Source organism: Tachypleus tridentatus, chromosome 12 (assembly GCF_004210375.1).
Source record: "Tachypleus tridentatus isolate NWPU-2018 chromosome 12, ASM421037v1, whole genome shotgun sequence".
NCBI lineage: Eukaryota > Metazoa > Arthropoda > Merostomata > Xiphosura > Limulidae > Tachypleus > Tachypleus tridentatus.
Window position 1 is genome coordinate 89,580,511 of NC_134836.1, and position 12,792 is coordinate 89,593,302.

General features: G+C 31.6%; 1 protein-coding gene across 3 annotated transcripts; it reads left to right on the top strand.

Moving 5' to 3' along the window:
- The first annotated feature begins 197 nt into the window (after positions 1 to 197).
- On the top strand, positions 198 to 9,906 carry Lipt1 (Lipoyltransferase 1). Of its 3 annotated transcripts, none has more exons than XM_076470886.1 (5): positions 213 to 1,678; positions 2,207 to 2,314; positions 5,746 to 5,874; positions 7,067 to 7,378; positions 8,575 to 9,906. In XM_076470886.1, exons 1-5 carry the CDS (start codon positions 1,127 to 1,129, stop codon positions 8,590 to 8,592), a joined length of 1,119 nt encoding a protein of 372 aa, XP_076327001.1. In that variant the 5' UTR covers positions 213 to 1,126; the 3' UTR covers positions 8,593 to 9,906. The 3 variants fall into 3 exon arrangements, with proteins under 3 accessions (XP_076327000.1, XP_076327001.1, XP_076327002.1); XM_076470887.1 differs by having other exon boundaries at positions 214 to 1,678; positions 7,067 to 7,138; XM_076470885.1 differs by lacking the exon at positions 8,575 to 9,906 and having other exon boundaries at positions 198 to 1,678; positions 7,067 to 8,182.
- Positions 9,907 to 12,792: the final 2,886 nt, after the last annotated feature.

Here is a 12,792-nt window from a genome sequence, read left to right on the forward strand (position 1 = left end):
TAAATAGATAAATCATTTAAATGAAAAGGCTTTCTTCTAGTTTCTCAGACTTACAGTGTTCAACTCCATGGTTTGAATCCACTTAGTGGATAGAAAGCAAGTAGCTCCTTCTGGAGTGTACGCTAAAAGCCAACAACTAGAGTACAATACAATTCTGCCTTTTATATTGGGATGCTTAAATTTTTAAATATTTCACGAGATAAAGAGCAGAGTCGCTTTTGGCACAAACTGAAGGGCAATAGAATTCCTGTGCTTCTTTATTATAAATACTTTTATTATAATATTAAAAAATAATGACATATAGAAACAGTATTTTAACCAATTTGAATTGTATGGTGTTTATGAATATTTTTCACAAGTAAAATTAATTTTAGAAAACGTCACTAGGTCGACATAAAGACAAATTAAAATTTAGTCTGCTTTAAAAATGTGATTGCTAGGCTTATCAGTTTTAAAAAATTCTCCTAAGTTTTAATAATTTGGATCTTTTACAGTTACATTTTATGCTATTTTACATTTTTAATTTGATTTAGTTAGTTTGTTCTATAAAAATTCTTTAGTCTGATATTCGTTAATTTTAGTAATTTCTGTTACACGTTGTTATTAGTATCCACTATTAATAGTAATAGCATTATTAGTACTGTAAAAGAAATAATGTTGTACTTTTTTGTTTATAAATATAATATTTAATTTAAATCCATTGGGCTATGTGAATTTAGTCCTTTTATCAGTAATACTGGCCTGTCTGTATAAACAGTATGATGGTACTGTTAATATTAGTATTAACTAGTAATACGGTAAATTTTTAGGTTGTGGGTAATTTAATCTTTTGACACTTAAATAGCTTATTTTTTAGATAGCTTTAACGAAGCTAGTTTTTTGACCATTTGTTTTAAAGCAACAAAAAACGTAGTAGTAGTGGCAACTCTATTAATGTATTAAAACAAAAGTTTTAATAGTTACTTGTATTGTAATAGCAGTAATAAAGAATTAAAAAAAGAACAAAAAAAAAAGAAATACCACACAAAACAAAGTTTATAACAAAACTAAATATTTCTGTCTTGGGCATAAAATCTGCAACAATATTGTTATCTACCAGTATTGATACCAACTTTAGACCTAAGCTATGTTTATTTTAATTTCACTTCAGTCTGTTCAGAAGTTATATAAAACTGTATATACTGGCTCACCTTATAAGCTATATAGGGCCATGAGAAGAATGACTTCTAGTAACAATAATTTTAGGTTAAAATTATCTAATCATAATAATGATGGTTTGTCACCATATCAAGTAATCTTTTCAAAATCAAACAACATTTTTACCAACCTTGCACTAGAAGACTGGTTTTATCAAAATATAGATTTTTCAGTAATTGGTGGCTTATTGCTTATGTGGCATAATGAACGAGCAGTAGTAATTGGCCGCCATCAAAATCCATGGGCTGAATGCAGTATTAGTACCTGTGAGAGAAATAGAGTTGCCATAGCAAGAAGAAATAGTGGTGGTGGCACTGTTTATCATGATATGGGGAATTTAAACTGTTCCTTTTTGTCATCAAGATCCAAGTACAACAGGAAAACTAACTTAGGTATCATATGTTCAGCTTTAAGAAAAACATGGAACCTAGATGTATGCATTTCTCACAGAGAAGATATACTTTTAAACAAGGATTTTAAAGTATCCTCTTTTAGGTTGAATTAGAAGTTGTGTTCTTGGTTGACAAATATTTTATTGTTTTAGACATCAAATAAATGTTACATAAGATATTTTACAATGTAATATACCTATTTCTACAATAGATCTTTTGTTTATTGATGTAGCTGCAGGGTGATTCTTTGATAACACTTATTACCATGAAACAAGAATATTAAGAAAATTATTTTGATATTTGGTTACAAATTTTGCTTCCACTATAACAATAGTAGTGATTAAAACAACACTTCTAAACCTATAACCTAATCATAAGATTTTAACATGAATTTCCTAGAAAAAAGATACATGTGTTTGATAACTTTATTGTAATTAGATATTCTTTACAGAATTTCATAAAATTAATTGTATTTATAAAAACTAATGTTGATTTCAGTTTTGTTATTTTGTTTAGGGGAATGTTATCCATTCTTAAGTTATCCCCTTAGATAATGTTATTCAGACAAATGCAAGTAACAGTTCTTTTATACTTGAAACCTTTACTTAGTTTAACAGATATCAGGCACAGCTTCTAAGCTTGGAAGGAATAATTCGTATCATCACTGTACAATCCTTGTAAATGTTAACAGGACACTTCTGCATTGTGTTCTTAACAAAGATACGGTCAGTTAAGTTTCCTTTAGTGTTTTAGAACCAAATTTTGTTATCAATGTTTTCTTATCTGTAGCCTTGTAATTTTTCCACTTGGAGACCTTTCATGTATATTTTGAAGAATTAAGTTATTTTACTAGTAGACTCTAGAGAAAATGTGCTCGAGTGTTTAAATAATTTTCGTCAATACTTTTTAAACAACACTTCATTTTCTTAACTTGTCTTTCCACTTTTCCTATTGTATCTGTATTTTATCTACAATAACTAAAATAGTCCTTTACATTGAAATATAACATGGTTCACTGACATTTATTGGAAAATTACAATATTTTTTGTTAAAATTTCTGTAGATAGTTCAAATATATGATTACAAATATTTTTTGTCAAAATTTCTGTAGATAGTTCAAATATATGATTACAATATTTTTTGTTAAAATTTCTGTAGATAGTTCAAATATATGATTACAATATTTTTTGTTAAAATTTCTGTAGATAGTTCAAATATATGATTACAATATTTTTTGTTAAAATTTCTGTAGATATGATTACAAATATATGATTACAATATTTTTTGTTAAAATTTCTGTAGATGGTTCAAATATATGATTACAAATATTTTTTGTTAAAATTTCTGTAGATATGATTACAAATATATGATTACAATATTTTTTGTTAAAATTTCTGTAGATAGTTCAAATATATGATTACAAATATTTTTTGTTAAAATTTCTGTAGATATGATTACAATATTTTTGTTAAAATTTCTGTAGATAGTTCAAATATATGATTACAATATTTTTTGTTAAAATTCTGTAGATAGTTCAAATATATGATTACAATATTTTTGTTAAAATTTCTGTAGATAGTTCAAATATATGTTTACAATATTTTTTGTTAAAATTTCTGTAGATAGTTCAAATATATGATTACAAATATTTTTTGTTAAAATTTCTGTAGATATGATTACAATATTTTTGTTAAAATTTCTGTAGATAGTTCAAATATATGATTACAATATTTTTTGTTAAAATTTCTGTAGATAGTTCAAATATATGATTACAATATTTTTTGTTAAAATTTCTGTAGATAGTTCAAATATATGATTACAAATATTTTTTGTTAAAATTTCTGTAGATATGATTACAAATATATGATTACAATATTTTTTGTTAAAATTTCTGTAGATAGTTCAAATATATGATTACAAATATTTTTTGTTAAAATTTCTGTAGATAGTTCAAATATATGATTACAAATATTTTTTGTTAAAATTTCTGTAGATATGATTACAAATATATGATTACAATATTTTTTGTTAAAATTTCTGTAGATAGTTCAAATATATGATTACAAATATTTTTTGTTAAAATTTCTGTAGATAGTTCAAATATATGATTACAAATATTTTTTGTTAAAATTTCTGTAGATAGTTCAAATATATGATTACAAATATTTTTTTGTTAAAATTTCTGTAGATAGTTCAAATATATGATTACAAATATTTTTTTGTTAAAATTTCTGTAGATAGTTCAAATGTATGATTACAAATATTTTTGTTACTCCACACCAAATGTTTAATCCTCAAATGGTCAACTTGAGACCACATATTGCATGTGTTAATTTTTTTTTTTTTCGTATTACTCCATTCACTGTAAAGAACTGACCACAATACTTTGGTGAAAGAACTAATTTGCTATATAAAATGCATGGGAAATACCAGAAGTTGTTAGTAGGACTAATTACAGTATTAAAGCTGTTTTTATTTAAATTTTTTTGTAACTTATTTGTTGTTAGGGACTGACACCCATAAAATTATGAACCATAAAAGTTTGGTATATAAATAATTTTAAAATGCATTTATAACATCATTTGGATGGTCTGTATGGACACCTTAAGCAATAATTGTCACCAAATAAACTTGTAACAACCTTTTGAAGTATGCCTATTCCAAATGCATCATTCTATATTATGTCCACTCATTAAAAATTTCAAAGCCCTTCTAACTTTAAGAAACAAAAGAAATTCCACATAATTAACAACTAAAATGTAGTAGTTTTAAAGAACTATTTTATAAAATGCAGATAAATATGTAATACTCATCTTCTAAATATTATTCTTTAAAGGTATAAAAAGATTATAAACTAAAAAGGCATGGCATGGCCAGGTGGTTAAGGTGCTCAACTTGTAAACTGAGGATTATGAGTTTGAATCCCTGTCACACTGATCATGCTTGCCCTTTCAGCTGAAAGGGCAATATAATGTGATGGTCAATCCCACTATTCATTGGTAAAAGAGTAGCCCAAGAGTTGGCAGTGGGTGGTGATGACTAGTTGCCTTCTCTCTAGTCTTACACTGCTAAATTAGGGACAGCTAGTGTTGGTAGCCCTCAGGTAACTTTGCAGGAAATTCAAAACAAACAAACAGTAAACTAAAGAATATTTTTTTTGACTTGTGGGATGTTATAGAGGATAAACTGTTTCTTAATAGTGAAGTTGTTTTGAAAGTATTTAACCGTAGAATTATATATATGGATCCATATTGATTGTGAAAGAGTGCCATGTCAGGTTTTTATGGGAAGTGGGTGGAGGCAACTTTTATTAGATGTCCAGGGAGTTAACTCCATGGTTGGTATTGGATTTTTTTAAAGATTAATATGTAAAACCAGTCTATTTACAGAGCATTTGCTGTGATTATTTCATATCTTATTTAATAAATATTCAAATAGTAAAAGCTAAACATTATATATTTATACCTGAATTAAATGTGTGTGTTATTAAGTACCAGGGGGGTGGGGGGGACTTTCCAAACTAAATGATGCCCTTAGGGCTCTTTCAGCAGTTCATCAGTGGGACAGAGGTAACTCTTATGATTCACAATGCTAAAATGAAGGGCTTCAGTCCCCCTTGGTGAACTCAGCAGATAGCCAGCCCAATGTGGCTTTGCTATAATAAAACACACACACACTTTCAGCTTTTTCTAACATGTTAAACTGTTTATGCAACATGTTTGTGGGCCTATGACTTTGTTGGTAACAGGTATCTACTAAATTACAAATGATATTTGTAAAACAAATGCCAACATTGCAAGTAATCTCCCTATTTATATTTAATGCCCCCTTTGAATTATTACAAAATGAATGACTCAGAATTAACTTCTTGTGTTGTATTTAAGTTTGTGACATTTTAAGATATCTTGAACTAACAGTTTTCCACAATCAAGATAGCTGAATATGACAGATTGTTTGGAAAGTAATATGTTGGCATATCATGATAACATGATTTATAAAACTTACACTGTATTGAGAACTTTATTTTGTATAAACTTGATTCCAATATTAAAGAAATATTTATGGTTAATGTTGCCTCTTTTTCATGTATAGTATACTGATATATTTTTACATCATTAAGATATTTTGAATTAACCTGTTTTTTATTCAACTGTAGTATGGGATAGAAAGCAAAGCAACAGAAAGTGTCAAAGCAAATGTAATAAATCTGACAGAAGTTTGTTCTCAAGTGTCAGTGGAACACCTCGTAGATGCAATAGCAAGAGAATATCAGGATTTTTATCGCGTGAGTTTTTCTCTTTTTATATAAATCTGACAAAAGTCTGTCCTGAAGTGTCAGTGGAATATCTTGTAGATGCAGTAGCAAGAGAATATCAGGATTTTTTATCATCTGAGTTTTTGTCTTTTTGTATAAATGTGACACAAGTCTGTCCTGAAGTGTCAGTGGAACATCTTGTAGATGCAGTAGCAAGAGAATATCAGGATTTTTACCACGTGAGTTTTTGTCTTTTTATATAAATGTGACACAAGTCTGTCCTGAAGTGTCAGTGGAACATCTTATAGATGCAGTAGCAAGAGAATATCAGGATTTTTACCACGTGAGTTTTTGTCTTTTTATATAAATTTGACAGAAGTCTGTCCTGAAGTGTCAGTGGAACATCTTGTAGATGCAGTAGCAAGAGAATATTAGGATTTTTACCACGTGAGCTTTTGTCTTTTTATATAAATCTGACAAAAGTCTGTCCTGAAGTGTCAGTGGAACACCTTGTAGATGCAGTAGCAAGAGAATATCAGGATTTTTATCACTTGAGTTTTTTTCCTTTTTTATATATGTACATAAAAGTTTAAAATACACTTTACTTTCTAAAGTTGTTATATCAGAATGATTTAATATATACAATCAATGAACTACTTACTATGATCCACTGAATGTATTATGTAGTAAACATTTTACACTTTTGCAAATTTGTTTCCTGTTGGGACAGTGGTAAGTTTTTTGGATGTACAATGCTAAAGTCAGGGCTTCAATTCCTCTCAGTAGACACAGCAGGTAGCACAATGTGGCTTTGCTATAACTAAACACACTCCTTTTAATAAATTTTGAAAATGTAACAATATGTTCATTATCTTCTGATCACTAAATAGTGACTAACACAGCTATAATAAGGAAATTTAAAATCTCAATAAAAGGTTTTTATATCCCATTGTGTACTCTTGTAGTTTCATTATAAAACTATGCACTTACATTTCTAATATATGCCATCTACAAAATGTTTTTATTTCTATTTTTAAGTTTGCAGAAAATTTAGTTTTCAAGCTAAAGTTGTAAGTGAAACTTGAAAGTATGTTATAATTGTTATAAGGGAACATTTTGAAATTATTTTTTATATAATCATCTAAGAAAACCATTTTTATCATGAATACCAAAGTATGGGAGCACTGATTTTAAGAATATAATTTGGAACATTTTTTTGTAGGTTCCAGTTTCCAAAATGTGCTTGCTTAGTCTTCATCCATCAGAAAGTAGTTTTCCAGGTTTGTTTGATAAGGTAAACTACCTTAGCAGCTGGAAATGGATTTTTGGGTGGACTCCATTGTTTAAAATTCACAAACAGTATCATTTACCAACAGATATTGCAAATGGTACCTTAGCAAGACCTGCTGGTCATACCTGTGGAGTACAGTGTGAGCTATCATTAACCAAGGAAACCAGTCTTCCAGTGCAACTCAAAGTCACACTAACTATTTATAAAGGTCTAATACAGAAAATATTGTTGAATCCTCAGCTAGTAAGTGATGAACTGTTCCATCAACTTAATGAATTATTATGTGGAACTCCACTTATAGTGACAGAGGTTTTTTCTGTCTCAGAGGAATGGAGAAAGTGTGCAGGCACTTGTGATGATACACAGAATGTGGAGTTCATTGTTGTTTGTACAAAGAATTTGGTGATAAGTGCTTGCTTCTGATAGCTACGAAAGTTAGTTTTCAAGTGATAAGAAGCAAGGCTAGGCATTAAAATGTGTTGTGAGCCTGTTTATCAAATAAACCAAGTTCCAAAATAATTGTTTTTTTTTCTTTAGGGAAAAGATTATATTTACTGTTTCTTAAAATGAATTTTTTGTAGAAAAAACTCCTGAAATAATAATGTGGAAGTACTATGAACTGAAATGGCTTTTATGTTGTTTTGTCTAGATTAAAATTATAATAAATTCCTATATAGAAGAAGAAGCAGATGGCCATTTACTTATTTAAAAAAGTTCCTCTAGTCACACAAAGGAAAAAAAGCCCTTCACATCCATGTATCTAATTGTCAATACCTTAAAGTAATGGAATGCAACAAATTATTTTTTGTTTAAAATTCACCTGAAAAACATGATCAAAACTTATTACTTAAATTGTTATTTCTAATGTAAGCTTTTCGTTACTGAGGTAGACTTTCCAGTTGTAAATCCATTAGTCCAGTAAACATGTAAACTTTGTGTAATCCAGAGAAATAAGTTAGAATCTTAAAGCTGCTTTTCATGAGTCATACATGATTAAAAAGTGTTATTCTAGTACCTCAACTTTGCACCAGTGTATATAAAACCCTTTTTTGATGTGGAGGCTTGAACTGTACAAATTACTTTAATTGAGAATTTGCTGAAAATGATAGACACTATGATTCTGTAGGCACTTCATAACAGGTAAACATTTTAATGGAAATGTTTAGGAATATATCAATTATTTTCAGTTGTATAAATAAAAAAACTAAGATATTCAAATAATTCTGATTTAAAGTAATTTACAAAGAAACATTTACATTAAATTAATAACAATGAAGTGCTATAGTTTATCAGAAAACTAAAACCTATTATGATGTGAATGTATTAAATCATTGTATGGATGCTGTTATTGTAAAGTGTATTTTTAGTTTAGAAAATTTAGGTTAGCTGTAATTCTGATTTTTTTTCTTTTTTACAACACCTTTATTTCTTCCATACAGAAAGCAGGTACCTTTTGAAGTTTATTACCCAAGTAGTTATCAATATCAACATCAACATACAAACACAACCTTATACCGAGATAGAGGCAATCAAAACAAGAAAGATGAGAAACTATTTTTGATGGAACAGTATTGGATAATTGAAAATGCAGAGGAAGTACATTGAACATGTCAGCAAAAGTATCAAACTCTTCTGGCAATTTACAGACTGAGAGACAAAAATGAAAGCTCCTGGATACATCATATAGGAGAAGACAATTAACAGTGACTACTGAATAGAACAAAACATTAATTAAATAATGTTTTTTTCCCAGTATACCAAGAAAACAAGCCTCTCTGATTCTGCAGAATTAAGATATTAGTAAAAGATAGGTATTTCAAATGTTAAGGAGTCTGTGTTTTAGGCCATACATTCCATGTTTAGTACATGGTTTGATTGAAGATGACCTGGATTGTTAGTTGTAGTTTGGTGAATTTTATTCATGTAAGTTAACCAAACCCCCATTTACTGCAACACAATGTTTGGTCCAAAGAAGCCACATTCTGTTCGTCTGGACATGTAAATAGGAATAATTCTGTCTACTAAGACAGCATTAATCTTCATGTGGTCATTGAACAGCAACTGAAACAACCTGACATTAACGTGTGGGGAGAGGTTTCAACTTTGGAAGTCTTTGGCCCCTATTTCTTTCATGGAACTCTACCAGGACAGCCATACCTTGAAATGTACTGTTGTCCTGCCCTATCTGCAACAGTGTGCTGATTTTGAACTGTACCTCCAACAGGAAATAGCAGAACCTCATGTTGCTTTTGGGGGTGCATAATTTTATTTGTGAGACTTTTCCAAATCTAGTATGGAATGGCCCTCTCAACCCACTACCTTAACTCCCATGGATTTCTTCCTGTGAGGGTGATGAAATACTTTGTGTATGCTAAAGATCCACATACTGCACAAGAAATCAGGGAGAATGTAACTTGGGCATTTACAAACATAAATAAATGAAGACATATCCATGTGACTCTTTGTGAAATACTGATTATCAGTTAACACTGATAACTGACAGTTTAAACACTTAAGTTGAAGATAGGTGTGTTAACACTGATAATTGACAGTTTGAACACTTAAGTTGAAGACTAACATACCAATGTGTTCAGTTCGTGTCGTAAGTTAACAGGAGTCGCTTATTTTATGTCATTGTGTTTCAATTTTCTTTGTATTAATAAAAGTTTGCAATTGTGTAGTGACTTTTGTCTCACCCTCTATACACTAGATGTACTATGATAGTCCCTGAAATTGTTCTGTTTTAAGAGCAAATAAAAACAAAGTAAAAGTGAATGCTTTTATTTCTTGCTTTTGAACTTCATGTCATGCTGTGTTATAGTCTACTTGTGCATAATTCTTCTCGTGATTCACGACATGCACACGTTTTACTGACGTCACGAAAGTACATATTGCAACGTTAAGCATCGTAATTTTAGTGTCTGTTGGCTAACTGTCAACGACATATATTGTATACTAGCACGAGTGGTCAAAATAGGTGACCCCTTCTTCGGGCACTTTTCGAGGAAATAAAAACTATTCACTGTAGCACCCCACGTTCAAGTTGGTGCAGTGGTTTGTCTCAAAGTCTAGAATTCAAATCCAAGCCGAATGAGGGTTTTTCTAACTTTTAGTTATTAGCTCGTCATGTTTAAAGCCAGATGTTATAATATAATAAAAAAAGAATAACGTGATAATTTACGTTAGAGATTTGAATGTTTATGTTAGGAATCTTAATCATTTGTTAACATTTAGTTACAACAACCGAGTGTTACAATCGTTATAACGGTTGATTATCATGTGGAAGACACGTATTCAAATAGCAGTCGAGTCTGGAATTTTATATTTATTTCATTGTTATGTTTACAACTGTATTTATATTTGGGGAAATACTAATACAGTTTTAAATTAAATCAGGTATAACTTCATATTAAATAATGAGCACTAGTAATTGAAAGTGTCGAAGATAATTTAAATATTTTTTCAACCCAGTAGATAGCGCTACATTGCATTATTATTGATAGTTTTCACCTTCAGTAAGATATTTTTAAAAATGTAGCTAAAAGTTTATAAGCATTAAAACAAGTTATACCTTCATGCATTTGGCATTCACAATAAAATTCGTTGTCTCTGTAATGACAATAAACTGCAGGGTTAAGACATTTGACTATCTAGGAATAACATATCTACGAGAACCAGTTTTTTTTCGCATGGTTCAATATGTAAGAGACCCGGCAGGTGGTTAAGGCACTAGTCTCACAATATGACGGTCGCGGGTTCGAATCCCCTTCACACCAAACATGTCGCCCTTTCAGCCGTTGGGGCGTCATAATGTTACGGTTAATCCCACTATTCAGTGACAAAAGAGTGGCCCAAGATTTAGCGGTGGGTGGGGATGACTACCTCTATTCTTACACTGCTAAATTAGGGATGGCTAGCTTTGCGCGAAATTCAAAACAAACTAATATGTAAGGCTTTACCAAGAAGCAGATTTAAGCATAAACATTTTAAAATTCTAACCAATGACCACTTACAGGAGATAACCAAATATACTCTTCAAAAAAAGAAACGCAAAAGGCAAAATTTGAGACATATGGTTAACAAGTTTATTCCGGGTAGTTCTGTATGACATGTGTGAAACTTTGCACATTCACTGCTGAACATCCAAAGTCTGCAAAGGCGAAGTCCACGCTCACTAGTTGAAGTTTAACGTCAATAACGAGTATGCCCCCCCGTGAGCATCAACAACTGATTGGTATCTCCTGCCCATGGAAGCGATGAGATGACGAATCACATCCTGTGGAATGGCTGTCCACTCAGCCTGCAAAGCTGAGGTAGAGTCTGCGGTTGAGGTTGTCGCCGTCGCAGACGTCGGTCCAACTCGTCCCAGAGATGTTCGATGGGGTTTAAATCTGGTGATCTGGAGGGCCAGAGAAGAACGTTGATGTTGTGGTGTCTCAAGAAGACAGTGGTGAGTCGGGCTGTGTGAGGACGGGCGTTGTCATGTTGAAAAACGCCGTTGACGTTCACCATGATGGGTTGCACATGGGGCCTAAGAATCTCGTCGACGGTTGCGTACGGTCTGATCGGAAATCCTACGCAGCCCTGGTATGGTTGAGGCAGTAGACGTCGCAGTGGTGGTCCTATCCCGAAGGTGACGTAACCGGATGTAGCGATCTTGTGCGGGCGTGGTCACACGAGGTCTGCCAGATCGTGGACGGTCACAAGTTAATCCATATTGTTGGTGATGATTCCATAGCCTTGTGATGGTGCTTGGGTGGACATTCACAGCTCTGGCAACATCTGATCGAGATTCGCCTGCTTCCAAGCGACCAATGGCGTTGTTGCGTTGTGCTTCAGTCAGTCTTGGCGTAACTGTATTGCGTGTCGGTGGCTTAACACTGAGCTATGGAAACCCAGAACCCGTCACTTTTATAGGGATTTTGCACATGTTGCACTTGCAGATCTCTCAAACAAATTTATTGGACACAAATGCGTTTTGGCGAAAAATCCGATGTTTTCCTCCGTTTTGAAAGTGCACAACTTTTATTGTCATTTTGGTCTGACAATCAGTGCCTTAACACGTGTAACATCACATACTCTGAGCTTGTAACGTTATTACATATATTTCTCTTTAAAATAACAAAAATATCCCTTTTGCGTTTTTTTTTCTTTTCTTTTCAGGCCTGGCATGGCCAAGCGCGTAAGGCGTGCGACTTGTAATCCAAGTATCGCGGATTCGCGCTAAACATGCTCGCCCTCCCAGCCGTGGGGGCGTATAATGTTACTATCAATCCCACTATTCGTTGGTAAAAGAGTAGCCCAATAGTTAGCGGTGGGTGGTGATGATTAGCTGCCTTCCCTCTAGTCTTACACTGCTAAATTAGGACGGCTAGCATAGATAGCCCTCGAGTAGCTTTGTGCGAAATTCCAAACAACAGCGTTTCTTTTTTTGAAGAGTATATGTGAAAAACAAGTTTTCGTGAAATATTAGGAAAAGGGATAAACATTTTTTTCTGAATATATTATCACTGTAATATATTTAATTTTTAGAAGATATGTTCATAAAACATTTACTTGGATTTAATTTTTAAAATAGGGAGATAGTATGACATGAAATGTTTAGTTACATTATTGAGAAATCGGTAATTTCGATTGTTCTAATAATAAACAAGTAT